A 20,834-nucleotide genomic window follows, 5' to 3' on the forward strand; every position below is an offset into this window, starting at 1 on the left:
ATTACATTGATTAAATAAAGTTGGTTTAATAAAGATAAGACTAACTAATTCAATACAATGAAACATGTAGCCCATATACCTTAAGTATTTCTGAAAATGCAGTGGGTCAGTTCAAGTTTCGAAATTATTTTATTTAACTTGATTATTCTATAAATGTTTCTGTAAAGGCTGCAAGTAATACCTTATTGTGACCATTTGTGGGCTAAATTTATTCATAAGATATCCTAACGACCCTTTTTTTTTTAATATTTGATTTTTTTGTTTATAGATTTTAACCCATATACATGGAAATTGCAGAGTAATATTTTTAGTGATGAACAAGGTATGCTTTTATGCTGATTTGAGCACATTCTAAATGTCTTGATGACCAATCAGATTGCTTGGTATGAAACAACTTGAAGTATAATGTAATCTACAGCACCTTTACACTTCATAGAAATAGAAGTGAAGTTGTCATTTTCTGGATTTAACATCACATTAAGCGAACAGCATTTAGGATCTTTTAAAAAACCAACAAAGTTCTTCCCGTGTTCATTTACACCTGTGTCCAGTACAACTCTAGGAGATATATCATCTACATCAACACAATCTCTGAAGTTTACAATACAGCAATTCAACTCACCACAAATATAAACAGAGTCTACATCAGCGGAGTGCATCAGCGTCAATAAATGGCTAAGAAAAAAAAAGTGCCCTAGAAGTGCTAACACTTCCTCATGTTTTACAGACTGATAAATACATGATATGTAGCACATGAGTAAAAGCTCTGCCTTTTAAGTACTGATTTACACATACGCTCACACACAAAGGTGCACATACATTGCTGTACTGTAATGCAGTGGCCTGTGATGGATGTAATGCGTGGTCTCTGCACTATTCAAATGAGATTGTAGTGTGTCAGTGTATGTGGTTAAATATACATGTCACATAATATACACATGCCTTCACCCATTATACTGTGTATACTCACACACAATACCACACACTCAGGTCTGAGTTAAGTGGTATAGTTATGACTCGCTTACTTGGATTGGTCTCATTATTCCCTTCCAGCTTCTTTTATTTGACTGACACATTTGGCAAACCAGTAAAGTGGATCTTCAGGTCTGTTGTTTACACAGATTTCATCAGGGAAATTGTTTGAGGGTTAGATAGCATGTCTAATAAATAACAAACAACAACTTAGCTCAGCATTTTACACCTGTATGCCCCCAACTCTCTTGGTGTACTCCTCGCTGGACACTGTACAGAAATATACTTGACTTTACTGTACTGTGCTCTTCTTTTCTTCTTTTGTCTTTTTTCTTGGCTCGTCATTTCACTTAGCCCTTAGATACTTAAATCTATTATTATCAACTCTTCTTTCACATTACTAGACTTGAAGATACTTGTAAGATATTTCAATCATATATTGATTATTTGTGGAATCGTAGCAAAATATGATCATGGTGTGTCATTATTTTTGTTTTTTTGTTGTCCAATTTTAAGTTTTTCATTTTAGGTATGTAAAGAGTGTATACTGATGTTCACAACAGTGTAACACACTTAGTGCATAGGTGCAATGAACATGAGACTGATTTTTATGTTTTAGCACCGGCAATAGCTGTGGCCGGAGGCATTATGATTTCGGGTTGACCGTCCATATGTGTGTACGCCTGTCCCATTCTTCTGAAGTGATATCTCAAGAACGCCTTGAGGGAATGTCTTCGAATTTGGCACAAACATCAACTTAGGCTGATTAGATTTTGGTGGTCGAAGGTCAAAAGTCAAGGTCACTGTGACATTACACCCTTTTCTTTGTTGTGAATGTGATATTTCCAGAACACCATAAGAGAATTTCTTCACAATTGACACAAACATCAACTTTGAGTCAAGGGTGAACTGATTTGAATTTGGTAGTCAAAGGTCGAGGTCACCGTGACCTTGTCTGTTGCAGTCTTGTGAACGAAATTTCTCAAGAACACTTGGAGGGATTTTTTTTTTTTTCAAATTTGGCACAAACATCTACTTGGACTCAAGGATGAACTGTTTAGACTTTGTGACCAAAAGTTAATGTGACCTTGCATCTGTCTCGTTTTATGAACATGATATCTTGAGATGTCCTTGTGAGAATTTCCTCAAATTTGACACAGATGTCCCTTTGGACTCAAGACCACACTTTGCTCTTATCCATTTTGCTCTTATGTAGTCAGCTTTTGCAGATGTCTACTTTTAGGCCTTTTCCACCACTGAAACTTTTTAAGCTGTTACTTAAGGAGTAGTCATTGTTCAGCGACTGCTTAGGAAGTCTTACCAAATACAAGTTCCAAGTAGGCCTGGGCTCAGAGCCATTGAATGCAACAGCGTGTGTGCAACACAGCAAACACTGCACTTAATAATGCAGGACATGTGTTTGACTAAACGCTGAAAAGGAAGCAGGTTTTTAGATTCAGGCAATATTGTAATTCACAAGATGCAACGTTTTTGTTTTGCTGCCCTGTCATTTATTTGTCTGTATAAACTGTAAATAGTGTGCAAAGTGTTTTGGACTACAATTACAGTTTAACAGCATTTTCAGTAATGTTTGGGTGATGTGTACAGTACACCCTCATTTAAAAAAAAACAAACAAAAAAAAAATTCTGTAGCAAAGCATTAAGTGGTGTGGACTTTAGCTACTATACTATACTATATTATACTACTATACTATAATATGTTGTACTATACCATACCAAACACTTACGAAGAAAAAAAAAGTAAAGGGGAAAAAAATGCTTGTGCTGCATCCTGCATTCTGTTCCCCATCACATTCTTTACCTGCACCTCTTTGTTTGATGGTACGAAGCAGAGAGAGCAGGACCAGCAGCTGCTGGTGTCTCCCTTGAGGCAGCCTACCTGTCTCGAGGGAGACACCTGGCACTGGAGAGCTGGACAGCAGGGTAAGAGCTGGACCTCTGCTGGTTTCCTTCAGTCTCTGCTCCATTCTGTTGACTTCCTGCTGCAGTAGGAGTCCCACTCTGAGTTTCAAAGTAGTCATATTTATTCATTGTTTGTAAACCTGAAAAAAATCAGTATTGGTGCCATTGATACCTTATTAATGACATATATCCAAAATGTTACTGTTTGACAAAAGCCATAACGGTTCTTTAGTTCAGGTCATGGGAAACTGCAGGTTATAGGTTGTTAAGTTCCTAAAGTAGAAAAGGCCTGTCTGCTGTACAGAATTGTTCTCTGCAGAATATTTGGAAGACATCTAACTCTAACCATGCAGATATATACTCTGCTCTCTTCTACCCCACCCTGTACTGTACAGTCAATAAACTTTTTCTCCATGTCTCCCCAGCTTCCTGGTCACACCTGCCTTGTCCTTCCAAAGGAAACCAATCAGCTACAGCCTTCTCATCAATCCCAGCAGTCTCTTCTCCATCTCAGCAGAGACTGGTGAAATCAGCCTGACCCGCCCTATTGACTACGAGAGCGACCAGCACCGCTACTTGCTATTGGTGCGAGCCAGCGAGGGCCTGGACAGCATGAGCAGTGCAGCAGAGGTTTGTGTCTGTGTGTGTGTGTGTGTGTGAGAGTGTGAATTCCAAGTCACATTTTCACTGTCAAATTCAATAACATTATTTTGTTCAAATTCAAAGATTGTTGACATCACAAGGTTGTCTCGTCAAGTCTTACACAGTCTGTACAGCATACTATCTGACAAGTCCTCAAATTAATAGTCCTCTGCTAGTGGGATGCTGTCCTTTTACTTGATTCTCATGTAGCATGGCTGACTTTGATCTGCTGCATTCCATGCTATTGTCACATACTTCTTGGGCAGAATTGTAGACCCAGTGCAGTAATAGTTGACTGGAGGACAGCTGTTGAATTGTGGTGAGCAGTGGTGATTATGATATATCTTGCAGACAATAAAATAACCACACTTGGGCATAAAATCCCAGACTACTCTGAAACGTCCTTGAGCTGGACATGCATTAAGGCGGCTGAAATGCTGTTAGATTTAATGTTATTGATTTACAGCTGCTGTATGGATGGTAATAGTTGTGAATGCTGCAGTTAAAAATTATTGTTTGGTTCTAGGGTCTCCTGATTGGTCTCTTTTGTTTAATGGAAGGCATATTGAACTCATCAATGCGACATGCGATGATATAGCATGCCTTTAACCTGAGTTGATTGTAAAAGACTGTTAAAATCCTCAACCTAAAAGAGAACTGTACATGTTTATTATTAGAGTGTTGTAGAGTTTGGTCAAACTCAGATAGACTGGTCCATCTGGAATGACTGCTCTGGAATTCCCAGTGACTTCCCCATGTTATCAGTAAGTGAGAGAACAGCGGCTGACCGCTACAGGCATTGATGCATCTGGTCTGGTTTCCATCATTACTCTGGCCTCAGGCTAAAACATGTCCTGCTGATCCGATCTGTCCTCAACTGATCCGCTCTGGGCCCCTGTGCACTACAGAGCACCAAGATTCTGTATGGGAGAAAGAGAGAGAGAGAGAAACAGAAAAAAGTGGCAGAAAGAGAGGAGGATTTTTAAATTCAATGGTGGGAAGAGAAAGGAAGAAAAAATGGAAAGAAGGAAATGAATTAGCAGGAAGTTGGTATGTGCCCTTGTCTGCCTACGCTGCCCTGTAACCAGCCTCCTCAGCCCTATGCTTGCCCTCTGGAGCCTGGGTAAGCTTTTTGAACATCCTCATGTACAGTCCCATCAGCACTGAAAAGCCAGCACCTATTCGACACTGCAACCCCTGGCCCCACAGCCGCCTCTCTGTCTGGGCAGTGTAACACCAACAGACGGAAACAATGCCGTGTGCGTATTGAACGCTGAGCATACTACCTGTAATGCAGTGATAAAATGCACCAATTTTATTGTCTTTTTAAGACGATCCTTGGAAGAAGTTAATTTGCCTGGTAAATTAGTGAAACTGTCTCAAAGATATTTATATGGGCTGCACTGGGAAAACTATTTGTAGTATTCTGAATTCTGTCTGCAGCATTTTACTGGCCAATACTAATATTTCTGTTCTGTTTCAGCAGTGGAAAAATGGTGTTGTGTAGGCTAATGGTGTTGACAGGGTAAACCTTTTACAAATGCTCTGTGCTTTGTATTAGCTTTAATGCCCCTATATGTGCTCTTTGCTGCCTCCTGAACGGAATTACAGTATCAATCATTACATCACATTGGAACAATTGAGAGGATAATGGAGGGCTGAATGGCTACAGCAAATCTTAAGTGGTTTATAGTGCATTGTGGTGACAAGGCATGGTACACACTCCACATTCAGCTGTTGAATTCCTACTGTTTAAAAAAAAATCTACATAGTATCAGTTTTAGATGTTTTCTTGGTCAGTTGACCTGTAAATTAAACACAGACAGCCAAGTCATCCAAGTGTACCTAATACTGGCTTTATTGCTCCATGCTGATAATTTAGTTTGTACTGATCGATAGTACAGTAGCTAACATTTTAGCTCATATGTGACAGCAGACTTAACACCAGTTAAAATATTCTTTGGGTAATAGTTACATTTTTAGAATATTGAAAGTGGTGAAAATGTGATAAATCAAAATCAATAATACAAAATACATTTACTTTACAAATACATTACAAATGACCTTTAGTCATTTCCTGGAAGCATATTTGAAGTGAACATAATCTCCTTCCAACAGCAGCACAAGGACAGCAATAAATTCAGATAAGTACGGCAAGAAACATTAATAAATGATAAGAAGTGCATAAACAAAAAATAAAATAAAGATAGAATAAAAATAGAAACTATACAAGAGCATTAGGAGACAATGACTTGGTAAAGTGAGCGGTGATGATAAAGCAACAGTCATGGGATTAATAGCAGCAGAGTCAACAAGTCTATGTAAACTGTACACCAGACTAATATATGATATAATTAAACAATGGTATTCAGTGTTTGTCTGCAATAATATAATGCAAGAATCAATGTAGCATATTAACATAATATAATAAAATGTGTTACACTATGATACAGTATGGGATATGAGACACAATATCAGGTCAAGTGTATACAGTACAATATAACATTATATATAGAATAAGTATACAGTGGTCTGGGCGAGTACTGGATTCTGATTGGTGTCAGTTAAAAACTGATAATGGAGACGTACTAAGTAGTCCCAAGGAAACAGGGCTGTTCATTGTTCTAAATTAATGTGCTGGCTACATAATGGTATCAGCCTGTATCTAGTGTGAGTAAGTGACATAGTTAAAACCCCTGTTTATAATTTATTAACAACACTGAGTGTAGTCCTTCACTGCCTCATCTACTGCCGTAACACACTGCCCCTCTGAACTTAAGCAATTATCTCACATTCTATTGGCTATTCAACTTGCTACTTCAGACTGTGGCCAACAGTAACATTACACAAGATCGTTTTGTTCGTTTCGAGTATGGCGTGCTCATGAAAATCTTTATATTGTTTTGGGAACAATGACATGGCTGGATAGCTAGCTCGTCTTGTTGTTAAACATACTGTCAAATTATATTTACTGTTTATCAACAGTACACAGTGTTATTGACTGACTCTTCCTAGTATAAAGTTAGCTCTCTGGCTCAAGCTGGGCAAAAGGGTTCAATGCACTGAGCAGACAAGAAATATCTCCTGTTGCTAAGATGTATCTATGTATGTCCTATTTACTGGATTAGTGAATATTTTTTACATTGTGGAAGAAACTATGGGACGGTAATGTTTGTTCCAGGTATTAGATAAACCCTAACGTGTTACAAAAGAAACCGAGTTACAGCTCGTGAAAAACATTGGACTTGATTCCAAAAGGCATAAAAATATAAAGTGATATTTTTATCTTTTTATTTCTCCGGTGAGTGACAATGGCATGAGTGGGATAATGCCCGATGAAATGTTCATTATCAGTTTTTAATGGCTAACGTGGAGGTGAGAGACTGTTGCCTCCATGAAATACATATCATTACAACGTATCACAGCCTGGAGTGAGCTGTTGCTAATAGAAAATGGTTAGCAGTGGCAAAATGATCTAGGGCTGCAGTTATGGAGTCTTTTAGTAATTGAGTATTCTGTCGATTTTAGTGATGATTAATCGAGTAATCGGATAAGACATACTGTGTGTTTTCATTAAATTACTTTAGCTTTATTTAGGGGAATAGTAATATATAAAAGGGAAAATAATAAAAGTCTCTGAAATGAGATAAATGAGCAACAAATTTGTTCTCACTCATTTGAACATGGTGGTACTCTGCGACTTAAGAGTAATGTAATGTAATGATCCCACGCCCTTGACACTTTGTCGTTTTCTTTGGGGTGTCTGTTGCTCTTTACTTGTCCCTCCTCCTCCTCCATAGGTTTGCAATCCGCGCTTCACTTTCATGTTACAGCTGTGTAGGCTATCAACATCGAAAGTAACAAGCGCGTTGTGCGACAGAAACAGCCATCCATGCGAAACACAGCACACTGTATATTTGAACTGGATACAGGCATATAATTTGCCTTTGGCTTTTTTGCCTTTGGCTTTTTAGTAATTGAATTATTCGAGTTACTCAAGGAATCGTTTCAGCCCTAATATGAATGTTAAAGACACATTCCAATTTAAAGCATTGTTCTTACAAAGAAATAGGCCCTCCTGGCTGCCTACACATAGTGCAAAGCTGTTGCTATGCAATGTACCAGCTTATTTTTTCATCAGGCAGTCCCTCCACCGAACTCTCTGATGCTACGTCGCAGGGAGGACAGGGGATGACAGTTACGTAGACATAATTTCAGTTAACAGCTGTAGCAGCTGGAATTAAGCCAGGTGATTTTTTTCCAGGAGATAAGCACTGCTCAGTCCACTATACTTAAGCCACCATGGGGTTGAAGCTGATATTAAATGTTTTTTGTTTTGAAGCAGTTTGTCAGCCACCTAGTTTGTTAGGCTTACTTTTTTCCCCTTCACATTCGGAGTTTGCCTAATATCAGACAGAACTTGCTATACTCCACTTTAACTTTTGGGTGGATTCAAAGGTCTGTACCCAGGCAAACACAGAATGATATTGAATTGTCTAAAGGAATTCTTTGTCGCTGTTGTAAGTGGTTATTACACTGCAGCTAACAACCAACCAGGTTGCTTAAGTCAAATATAATATATGTAACCATAATATAACAACAGTATATTGAGGTATATAATCAGTCTAGAAAAGAGACAAGGGTGAGGGAGAGGTGAGGCATGTGCCTCAAGTGAGTCAGACTCTGTAGAGAAATGGCTCTGTGTGTGTTGTGTGGTGTTATAGGCTGTGGTCTCGGCTACTGTTGTACAGTGTGATGGCAGCAGGTACAAATGACTGCCTGCAGCGCTCTTGTTTTACACCTGGGTGTAATGATTCAGTGGCTGAATGAACTGCCCATCTGTGAAAGCTCACTATGAAGATGATGTGAGGTGTTGTCTAGGTTCGCTTTGATTTTGTCCTTCATCCCTCTCTTCGCCTCTGCCTCTACACTGTCCAGTTCCAGCCCGTCCACAGAGCTGGCCTTTCTCACCAGCTTGTTGAGTTTGCTGGCCTCATCAGTCTTGGTGGTACCACCCCAGCACATCACAGAGAAGAACACTGCTTGTCAGCTCACTCTCGGCTCTTCTTGTCAAGCCCTCACCTCTTGCACAATTAGTTGCTGGCAACTGGAGGTGCAGTGCCTGTGCTCCTTGCTGTTCAGCACGTATGAATTTAAATATGACCCTCTAGTTAAAATTCCTGTAAGAAGCTTTATCTCTTTTGCCTTTGATAGGGCCTATTTTTGGGAATATATAGAGGAAGCAAAGGCTCACAGCTGAGCTGACACTATAGTACTATAAACTATAAAACCTGACCTATTCTGTACACACTGATTTCATTGGAGCTTTCTGTTCTATTCCATCTCTTCGATACATATGGATTAAGAAGATGATGACTTGCCCAAAATAATGGTGTGAGTTGGATTTTCTTTTTTTAGAGTATGAGACACCCTGTATCCAAAGATGCAGACTGTAACTCATCTAACAACAACAAAAAAGAAAATCTGACTTTTGGCCTTTTGTATTAAGACAAAGTATTTATTGTTTCTTTGTTGTCTGTGTATTTTGTACTTTCTGAGGTTGTCACGGTACAGGTAGTAGTGCTAAAATTATTTGGTTTTAGGTCGAGGGGATTTAATTACTCAACTGCGCAGTTTCCCAGCTCCTGTCCTCTCCTCACTCCAGCAAACATGCACTGAGCTCATGTTGGTTACAGTTCATTTATGCTGACAAATACATTCAGACAAAAACTAAACCAAAACACCACGGCGTCTGCCCTCAGGATGACTCGTATTACATAAGACATGTCCTCTTGAGAATGGCAACCAATCTAAAATGACAATCTGTGACCATGCCAAAATGGTGTTTTGGTTGTGTGCATTATGTTTGATTTAAGACTAGAATGCAGCTGTCCTGGGACTGCTTATATTGGAGACACTTGCTGTACATGCAATTATGGTGACTGACAGCTCAACTGCTTATTTTGTCAGCGAATATACATCAGATTGCTTTCTTTTTCAAACAGTTCATGTTGATGTTGTAAACCAGTGTCCTCATTACAGAAAAATAATCTAACTGCTTGTCCCATCAAATTTAAGTTTCAAATATAGGTATAATCCTTTCTTCCTAGTAATTCCTGACCTCATGGCTGTATGTCTCAGACCAACTATCTTAAGAAATCCGACCTATAACTGTATGTATAACTGTAATTCAATTCTTCAGTCATCTTCAATCACCTTTCATGCCTGTGTCAGTGTTTAGAATGTACACAGACTGCCTGTATCTTTGAACAGAATGTACCAGTAGGTACAGTCAAGCCATAATATCAGCAGCTGTCACTTGTCACCGGCAAGCTAGCTTGCTGTCGTGACAAGAAAAGACAGGCATTCAGCTTTGGCTACAAAAGAACTAAAGAAGGAAGTTTTCTTCTTAATTATTTAAGTTAATTATTAATTCAAATTAGTTCATTAATTTGAATGATCTATTGATGTTTAAAGTGTCATCATACGCTCTGAGTAGCCTCACAACCATATTTTGGTGTTCATGTTGTTCCCTATCTTCATCGTCATTGCCATACAGACCTAACAACAGTGCTGCTTCCATTTTGGCAGTTAGGGGTCATTTACTTTGAATATAGGACAGGGTCTATGCCATCCTAACTTAGGATTCCTAATGTGGGAAATCCTGTAATAGCTATATTCTCATTCTAAGATAGGATTTATTTTCTAAATGCAGTTAGGAAACATGTTTCAGTGATATTTGATATCCCAAACGTCCTCCTAAACTGAGTTAAGAATTTCAGGGTAAGGAAGTTTCTGTAATAAGGCCCAGCACCTCATGATTTAAGACATTCTATTTTCCCCTCGTTATCTTGTTAAAGTTTACCATAGCAGTAACAGTATAATAGGAAAAAAATGACAACGTTAATTTGTTTTCCAGAAAAGACTGTAGAAATAATGCCACAGCTTCAAATTGTTTAGCTGTCCTTTTTTTGCTTTTGATTTTATTCTGCTTCTCAGAAATCTGTCTCTGTCTGCCAAAATAGCGAACAGAGGTGGTGTATTTGTGTGGACTGGAGTCACTGAGCATGACTTTAATTTGCAGGTAGTTTCCAAGTTTCTCCCTGCAGGAGTGATAGCTCATTGGCACCATTAGTTACCTAACCAGCCTGAGACCTGCCTGCAGCTGCCCCCAGTGTGTGTGCCCGCGCACATGTCTGCGTGCGTGTGTTGGAGCTCATCTTGCTTTATTACGGCTGACTTCCTCTCTCCTCATTCAATCTTGCTTTCCGTCAGCCTTGCACACACGTGTACTGTATGTTCACGTCTTGCTGAACCCACGACATTTCTGGTCATACTGGCACATGGGCTCGTTCACTCTGCCATGCAAACACACACATATAGACACACACAGGCAAACAAAGATTAACAGTCACTGGCAAACACACACAAATCACCCCAGGGAGTTGACATCGTCAGATTTTATTTTGTTGTCCGTTGCCTCAAAGCTGATCTTTGCTGAAGGATTAACTGATATTACAGAACTTCATCTTACCTACCAGGATTTAATACCATTGGTATTTACACACCACTCACAGTGTGTGTGTGTGTGTGTGTGTGTGTGTGTGTGTGTGTGTGTGCGTGCCTATATGCTTGTCTGTGTGGTTGTGTCTATCAGAGAAAGATCCGTTGTGTTTTTGTCTATACCGCTGTGTTTATATGGAAGAGAAGAAGTGGGGCTAGGGGTCGGAGAGGCTCTCTAGCCAGCCCATGTCTGTATTTATTCTTTCTGAAAGCTGCAAGCAGGCAGTCAACATCTGGTAGAAGATGTCATGTTTGCCTCCATGCCCCTAATGAACTAAGCAGCATCACAGTGTCTCATGCACACACACACACGCCGACATGCTCACACCATCCAAATTCATCTTTGCACACTGATCCACTCTCATTCGTTAGCTCAGGGCCTCTGAAAAATTGCACAAGATTGCATTCTCCACTGACCTACTGAAGGGACTGACTCCGTAGAAGCTTCCTCAGTGCAGAGGGGTAAATAAACCAGAGGGATCAGGGTCAGGGCATGCCTTTGGAGTCGGATGGGATGAGGCTTCTTTTGGTTAGGGATAGGGTTAATTTGGGTTACTCGCAGATGAAAACGACTCCGGACCCAAAGAAAACCAATTTCGGATGGTGCCTGAAGTAGTAATCCCAGATTTAAAATTTTTTCATAACACCAACCTAGTGTGACTTTTAATCTCTAGCATTTCCACTTGTGATTGCCTGGGCAGTTTTAGCATGTAGATACAGTAACAGCATTACTGAAACATGTATGAGATCGGAAATGCAGAAACTCTATACTCATTTTTATTATTTCATAATATAGTATATATATTTTTGTCTTTTGAGTAAAATGCTTCAGATGTATGATGAAAAACATTAACTTTTCCAATGCAGTTGATGGCTACATGTGACAGGAATGCGTATGTTTTAATAGGCTTTTTTGAAATGAACTCTGCCTTGGCTGGAAAGTACATGAGATCAGGCAGCAGCAGCAGGGGGTGGTGGGAAAAATGCTGCGGTCAAGTTTAACAGTTTCCACAAGCCCTTAAAGAATACAGGTCGGTCACAGAAATATTTATGTCCTGTTAGATACACCTGTGGGCTGCAAACCATGCCTTGACCTTAATTATTATCATCATTATTATTATAAACCACACAAGATATGCTGTTAACAGATTAGTTAACAGCAAGTCTTTCATGCTTATGTCTTATGTTTTTATTGTGTACTGTTTGTGGATGGATGACAGATTTTGAGCTGGAGAAGCAAGACAAATTCCTGTGCAAACAGACAATAAAGTATTATCTTATCTTATCTTAAATCTTCATTGCACAACATGAGACTTGCACCTGGGCCACCCTGCCTGCTTGAGCAGCGTGTGATGGCTACCTTGCTGGACTGCTGCGGCTTGCATGGGTGAGGTGTTCACACAGTCAGTGTTGCTGCTGCTGCAGAGCTGCCTGCTGCAATGACTACTGTATGTCCACAATTAAGTCGGTGCTCCGCTAATTTATGGAGCCTTCAAGCCACTGCATTGTCAATAACACGGTCAAGCAAATATTTCACAAAAAAAAGTCTTGAAGGAATTCTGACAGACATTGTCAGAGGGCCTTTATTTTGAAATGGAAACAGCAAGTGTTAAGTTAAAAAGCTATTTTTTCACGTCTGTGACGGATTTAGACATTGAAACTGTTGAAATATGGTACCATGTTGATAAAGACCATTTTCACAGTCTTTTGCTGAAAACTGCACGCGTCACGCCAGACTCCTATTCCCATGATGTTCCACAGTGCACATGCACTGTGACAATTACATAGAAAGTGAGGATTTTCTACACAACATGGTGGTGGTCAAAACTCATAGTCAGTTAGCTCTTTGATGATGTTTCCCATCATGCCCTGGGTCTTGCAGTTGTTGGAGAGCAAGTGTGGCGCCGCCTGGCTCTAAAAACTGTATCTGCCTCGTTTTTGTGAGGTTATCATTGACCCTGTGTGCATGACGCAGGAGCTGGTCGTGATCAAGTTGAACACAGATCTAACTAGCATGTATTTTGTGATGATACTGTAGATGTTGATCAATTCTTAACAGGCCTTGCTTATCTAGAAAAAGCCTGTTGCCACATTTAAGTAAAAAATCTGTGTGATGAAGGTCAGCCTTTCTTTTTATTTATTCATGCCAACCCCTCCTACCTTTTTTGACTTCCTCCCTATGTCTCTCTTTTTTCTCAGGTCCGAGTTGTTATTGTTGATGAAAACGACTGTGTTCCAGAGTTCCTCCAGTCCATTTACAGCAAGGACGGTGTACCAGAGACTGTGACAACGGCAACGTCCCTGCTGCAAGGTGAGATATCCGTACAAATCTAAAAAGATTGTGTCCCATCCATAACCCCCCGTCATGGTTAAACTCCTGTTAGTATTCCTTGCTCCTCATCACCAAGCACACTTCTTTATTTTTGTCTTCAGACTACAGAAAATGACATTGTCTAGCTCCAAAAAAATCTAATCCATTTGTCATTGTTTTTCTGTTGTAAATACTTGCAAGGGGAATTGAAGATGCACTTTGCTGTTTTCTTAAGCTTTTGTGTTCTCATAAACAAAGCACCAAAGGAAGCTGCGTTTGTGTTGTTTTACTTTTTAGCTTTACTAATTAAAAAACTCCCACGCAATTTTGAAAATGTTAGTATGCTAATGAAGATTGTCTTTAAACACACCTGATAAACACAATACATAATGCATAAATCATGATGTTATTGTAAAGTGCTGCAGTGCTGTGTTTTTTTTCCCAGTCTGGATTGACTGAATAAACCCACTGAATCATACGAGGACTTTTATTTTCTCTATTTTCATATTGTGTACTTTTAAAATTCTGGACTTCATCAAAAACACTACATACTTTTCCTTATGAGTCCCTGGAAGTAAAGCTAAACCAGGTGCAGCACGGTGGGCTAATGTGTGCCTGTGTGGGGTCTGTGTTATGTAAATGCTCGAGAAGCCCTGCTGTAGTGGCTTTCAGAATAAAATAAGAGTGGCTGAGCGTTTTTAACATTCATGTGTTTTGACTGGTCAGAAAACTGAGTAGGTACTTGTCAGCACTGGCAGCCGTGAAATCACCGGTACTTCCATCAGTGCAGCTGCTCTCGCGTCTCCTCTCCTGTAACGACCCAATTTCCACACGGGGATTGCTTAAGTTTCATCTTATGTGAGGAAATGGAAATGGTAACTGTTGTGGGTTCGACTTATCACAATTTGATCTGCACAGTGTGACTTAACACTGAGAAGTCCTCTTTTTTTAGGTTCTGACAGACTGCCAACAAAACTGACAGCAAAGCATTTCACACTTCTCTTTCCCTCTCCACTCTGCATAAAGACTGCACGTTCTTTTTCAAATAAATTCAATATCATAAAAAGTGTAACAACTGATCCAAATTGCGTGACAAATAAAGCAATATTTCCACTTTAAAAGCTGCTCGAGATCATTCTGTTTACAGCTCAAAACAAAGTGACGCTTCAAATAAAATAAACAGGTTTGCTTACTGTTGGCTAAAAATGGAAACACCAACAGAGCTACAAATGAGTATTGACAAGAACAAAATGCAGGGAAATAAAACACTGCATGCAGTACGTAAATTATTAATGACTGCAGTTATGACACCTCATTGGAAGTGCTCATTAACTCAGGCTGCAGGCAGAAAACTTTTGGGTTGGATTCACATTGCAAAGCTTTGCTGTTTTTACACTTGTGCCATGTGCTGAATGCCATCATTGCAATCATTCTCATCACTATCATTATCACCATTAGTCAAATAGCCTATTTGATAAAAGGCAAAATGAGTTACATGCACAGTTTACAAACACGCAGTATCACACTAAATAATAGAACAGCTGAACAGCTAAATCACTTTGTATCCTGTGAAAATAGTCGTATTGTCTTTACAGCTGACATTGCAGAGATAATCTAGTTGAGTAAAACTGAAAATGGAGTTGTGCAAGTGAAAAATAAAACTTATGTCTGTTTCAATCAGTTTTGTTGAATTTCAGACACTGTAAGGGCATATTGATGTAAGATTTTTTCAGCTTACTTGTAACTGGGCAAATCCAACTTCATGCTGACACAAAAATGTAAATATGTGTTGCTGGTAGACCCATTTTCATATTGAAACATGTGTGCCTGTACAAATGAGGAAAGTATATAAAGTCTGTTGAAATGGTAATACAAGGTCAAGTATTAACTTGCCCATCTTATTAACAATGAGACGGAAAAAAATGGCAACACTTTTATAACAAACAACACTAGTGACAGTGAAAGTAAAAGTTTTGGCTAAAGCTGGGAAAAAAATGTTGGGAACAGGGATGCCAACCATGTCATAAAGCACAGGACTTAACATAAGGTAGAGCTGTTAAATGCAGGACTGTGACACCAGAATCCTTGGTTTGCATCCAGACTCCTGTCTGTGGTCAGGTTTAGGCAACAAAAGCACTGTGGTTAAGATTAGGGAAAGATTGTGATTTCGGTTAAATAATAATACAAGGAGTAATAATAAAAATAAAAAATAATAATAATGCTGTTGTCACTACGTATGAAGAGTGTATCACAAGATTTCCTATTTTGATGGAGAACAAATGAAAGACATTGTCAGAGAACATTTTTCTGACAGATTCAGTGTCAATATTTTTGCAACTTCTCAGGTACTTCAGTTCGCAACATTTCCTCAGTATTTTCATAGAAAATGTAATTTGCTCAGCATTACATTTACCTCAAAAAACATATTGGCAAGTTCAGATTAGTTAACCTGGAAATCCAGATGCCCTGCCCCCAGCAAAATTCGAATTTGCACTGCACGGGGATCTGGCCCTGACAAGCAGAGCCTGTTGAATCGCCAATTGGACCAATCAGATCAGTCTATCTGACAGAGGCGGGTTCTGGGCGGGTGTATCATGATGAAGACAGCACTGCACCGTAGGAGTCGAAAAGTAAACAGCCAAGATGGCAGCTGCCAAAGGACCGCGTCCATTCAATTTAGCTTTGGAAGAAACACTAAGCCAACTACACTTATCTTTTTCCTTGAGAGAGGAACAGAAGACTGCCCTAGAAGCTTTCGTTTCCAGGAAGGACGTTTTTGCCGCTTTGCCGATGGGATACGTCAAAAGCATAATATATCAGTTAGCCCCATTGTGCTGCAAACAAATGGGGCTTAGTGCAATGAATATGTCACCTTGTTTTTTGCTCTGATTGGCTATTGTGCTATCCAGTTGCGTGCGGCAGCATTTGAAATGCCTCAGTTAGTGTCGCCCCTTGGGTAGGAAGGGTGTATCGGTGAGGGCCAGACTCAAAATCTGTCTAGATTTGAGTCTGGATTTCCAGGCTACAGATTAGTTGTATATAAACAGAATTACTAGGAAACGTGGCTGAATAACTGAAATAATAGTATAACATTTAGTTTGTCACTCCAGCTAGCTGTACTTTGCAGAAGTCCATTTTTCTTTTTCATGAGGAGGCAGCTCGAAGGGAACAACATTTGAAATTAAAAAAGAGAGCTGCTTTTTAACAGTGATTTCTTGCTAACCATGACTGTGTGATGAGATCTTGGGATGGGGAAAGTTCCCCTGAGTAGTGACTTGCTTTGTTAGAGATGAAAGGAGAAAAAAAAGGACAAATTGGCCCACTATAAATGAATTATCAGACTGTGCTTTACACATATTGCAATTAAACTACCAAGGGCTTTAACATGTAAACACCTCAGATGTTCAGCACATAGTGAGGAAGAGAGATACATTGACATTGATGTTTTTTCCTTGTATAGACGTAATACTTTTTTACTCAGTTGTTTGTTATTGCTCATGGAACTGTGCTTTGCCAGTATTGTACTTGAGAGCGTGAGAAGGGGTGTGTGTTTTGTTAATGCCACCTCAAAGTGCTCTACAGCATTTTAGTATGCTACAAAGATGTGCTGTATATGAATCAAGTACTGAAAAGAATCGGCACCAACTGAAACGATTAGCAGAGAGCACTCACCAGGCTCACAACAAGCACATAACAAAAAACTATGGAGCCCAGCATGATGAATACTACATCAAAAGGTTGCAAGCAATAAATCCATTCAGTACAAACACAAAAACAGTAATTTCAGCCTAACGTTAGAGCAATTCCAACTAACACAGCAACTAGATCAACATTGCAGTATGCAAGTTCTAAACAGTAACTTGGATTGTATCTTGATAAAACGCAACATTGATCATACAAAGCTAAACAAGACTCTTTGATGATTTATACACAGGTAAAGTGGAGACAACATATCTAACTGTCAAGGATGTGTTTACAATGCAGTAAGCCAGCAGACAGTTTGTGCCTCTCAAAGTCAGGGAAGGATCCTTAAATGGCTGAATGTTAAGGAGGGTACGTTATTTAATCACACCAAAGGATTGTTCCAATGTCAAGGATCCTTCAAAGTCTATCAAAGACCGACCTTCAGAAAACTTTCAAGGATGCAAGTGTGTATCCGCAGCGGGCACGAAGCACCCACAATTCTTTGCGCACAATTTGCTGGAGTTGAAGGCAGGGCTTCTTCACTGATGCACACCTGGGCACTCACTAGCCTGCTCCAATTATGTTCACAGAAGGATCGGAGGGAGTCTTGCCCAGTTTCTGTAGGACCCGACTTGGCAGGACCCGTCATACTGAAGAAGCATCCTTAACTCTAAGAAGCACAAAGTGACTTTGTCTGAAGTGCTTACTGGCATAGAGTGTTGTCTAATCAACAAGATGTAGACACAATATGACACAAGTCAGTTGATATTCAGAAGTCAGGGGATCGTCCTCTGGGTACCATCAGTGTCCTTTAAAAATGTTATGGCAATATATCCAGTAGTTGAGATATCATCCCTAGAGCATTGCCATCAGTGTCAAGGGCTGCACAAATAATCAGTGATATTATTGAAATCCCAATATGGCCAAGTGCAATATCAAAATCACAGGAGCTGCTATTTTTTGATAAAGGTAAAATGTGTCACAACATATCATTATAAATGAGGGGCTACAAATGGCCTACAAATCATATTCAAGACATAAGGGAACATGCTTGTTTGATACAGACCCCAGCAACAATCACATCATCATAATTTTATAGTTTTCTCGGTAAAAAGTAAAATGCAAAAATGACCCATTCTACTAAAATCTTGAAGCATATTGCAGTTGCTATATTGATAATTTAAAAAAAAACAGAAACAAAACACAGTATGACATTTTTGCATGTGTAATCCTATTACTGTGGCTAAAGTCATATGAGTCTATAAGGCATTATTATGCAAGTATATAAGGATTATTCTAGTTAGTGTTAGCAGTATTGTCATTTTCAAACAGCAAAACTAACTAAAATGCTTGTAAATGCTAGTGAGTGAGGGAGGAAGTTAATGAGGGAGTGAGGTGTATAGTGTAGGAGGCACAGCAGGCGCTCAGCTTGCTGCCATCGACAGGTGCACTAAGGGAGGCGAGAAGTTTCACCCTGCTGTGCTGCTCTGTGTGTGTGTGTGTGTGTGCGCGCGCGCGCACGGCCATGTTCATGTATGTGTTCGCACGTTTGGGTTGGAAGCGGGTTGTCAGTACTCTGGTATGTATTTTTTAAAAAAAGAACTAAAACAGAAAAAAAATCTATACAAGGAGCTCTCAATACTCAAATTAAAACCCGCCAGTGTTTCCTGAACAGACTGAATCTGTTTATTATGATATCTGAAGCAGTATATGCATCCTAGAAACTTTGCAGTTAAAAAATTTGAACATAGGCAATTAGCTTTGAAACTTGGTGAGGTGGAAAATGGCTCATGCAAGATGCTTCTTTGCCAAACACTCCTCTGTGTTTCTCATTAAATTTCAAAAAATCCTTCAAACAAAAATGCTTGAATGCATTTTACAATAAATACAAATAATTCTCCTCGAAGAGTGCACCTAAAACTCAATAGCCTAAACTCCGGAAAGAAAGCCTTTTTTTTTGTCTCCCCTTACTTGATTAAACGGGTTAAAAGGCACCGTATTAAATTAAATGAGCTGGGAGAAATAGGCATCCAGCATCGTTTTGCTAAATCATGTGCTAGTAATCCCATAATCAGTTCCATCGTGAGAGTGGACAAATGTGTACTTCGCCAAGTTGGAAAAAAATGCAGAGTACCAAGCAAGCCAATTATCTCGCTTTCCATAGAGATCTGAGGCTCCTGCAGTTTCCATCTTCAGTACAAAATCATTATATGCCAGACAGACATGGGAGATGCAGCCAGAAATGTACTGTGCCCCCTCCCACCCCCATGTAGTGATGCCAGCACAACAATGCTGATTCAAGATTACAGAGGGACTTGCTGATAAATACATGCTCAAACGGTGCTCTGAAGAGTACAAATCTGTACTTAGTAAATTAAATATTGACTCATATGTGACATGTGTTTGGCCACTGCATGGGATTGGATGCCGGGCAAATATCAGTACTACAGTCCATTTTCTACCCATCATCATTGGATATTGGAGGTTATTCATCACTTTACAGCAGCAAAACAGCTGCATTTCAGTTGCAATTCAGAAAAATGTCAGTCTTTGTAACCCGGACTGTAGTGCAGGGTAATCACACATAAATTCACTTTATCCAGTTTGCAAATCTGACCATAAATCTAAATAACAGAAATCACAAACACCATCATTTGTAACATAAAAAAGTGTGGCCAGTTCTGGATAATATTTCCACTTCCACACCTGATTTAATGCAGTTTTTTAGTTGCACATTGCATATTTTCCTCTGCTAAAAAGAAGGCAGTGTGACATGACACATATAGAGAAGCTATTTTTTGCAGCTGTAAACCAATGCTTATGGCAGTTTAATGATGAAACATCCATCCTGCTTACAGTGTTGACAATTCATTACAGTTTTTCTTCCCCCTTGTCTTTTGTGGTAATTCCGTCTTATCAACTAGCAGCTAAAAACCCTTTGTCTGAATGACAGTTTTAGGAATTTACTCACACACTCTAAGCTTTCACATTCACCCTGCCATCCTATTGTGCTTTTTGATTTAAACATTTTTTTCTTCATTTTTTTTTAAACCAATAACACTAATACATTCTGTCATGCGAGTAAACTGCACACAGCATGCTCATGCTTACAAGCCAGGCCATTATGTTATGGTTATGCCAAAAGATGCCCAGAGGGAAGGAAACTAAAGGTCCAGTGTTGATTAGTCTAGCGTTTATTTTTTTTTCCTTTGCTGAGTTCAGTTTATTTGATCCGGACTGAGAAGGAAAAAAAAGAAGATGCATTGTTGGCTTTTGCCATTTTGTGTTAATTCTGGCTTACTACAAGCAAACTAAGAGCAGTAAGCAGAAAGTCGTCGGACTAACGGGTAACTCATTCTTTGGACAGTTTGTTGACTTTTGTCACATCGTACATCATCCACTCTAAGTGGACCTCCATTTAATAGACCAAACCAAACCGACAAATGCACTAGAGCACAAGCTAGAGCACTACAGGTTGGCTGTGACAGCATCCTCATGTTTTGATTTGTCATTACTAAAGTATTCTCAACCTGGATTTCATTATATGTGATGCTCTTCTCTGTTGTAGTGAAACTTTATGGTTTTAGGACACATTCATCTTGCAGCCTTATGAAGGAAAAACATAATTGATTTTAGTTTAATCTGATGGTTGTTGAGGATGATGAAAGACTGGAGGCCACAGTCAACAAACATTAAATGTAATACCACAACCCTTTTACCACAAAATCAGTTAACTTAT

General features: G+C 39.3%; 1 protein-coding gene across 1 annotated transcript in view; it reads left to right on the forward strand.

The window, feature by feature from the left end:
- LOC117250859 (neural-cadherin) overlaps positions 1–20,834 on the forward strand; it is a 460,454-nt gene that overhangs the window by 133,836 nt on the left and 305,784 nt on the right. The window contains exons 4-5 of the mRNA XM_033616852.2: positions 3,321–3,525; positions 13,300–13,411. Of these exons, the coding sequence (XP_033472743.2) occupies positions 3,321–3,525; positions 13,300–13,411 (317 nt within the window). The remainder of the gene's footprint in view (positions 1–3,320; positions 3,526–13,299; positions 13,412–20,834) is intronic.

The sequence above is a fragment of the Epinephelus lanceolatus genome, chromosome 2 (genome assembly GCF_041903045.1).
Source record: "Epinephelus lanceolatus isolate andai-2023 chromosome 2, ASM4190304v1, whole genome shotgun sequence".
Lineage (NCBI taxonomy): Eukaryota > Metazoa > Chordata > Actinopteri > Perciformes > Serranidae > Epinephelus > Epinephelus lanceolatus.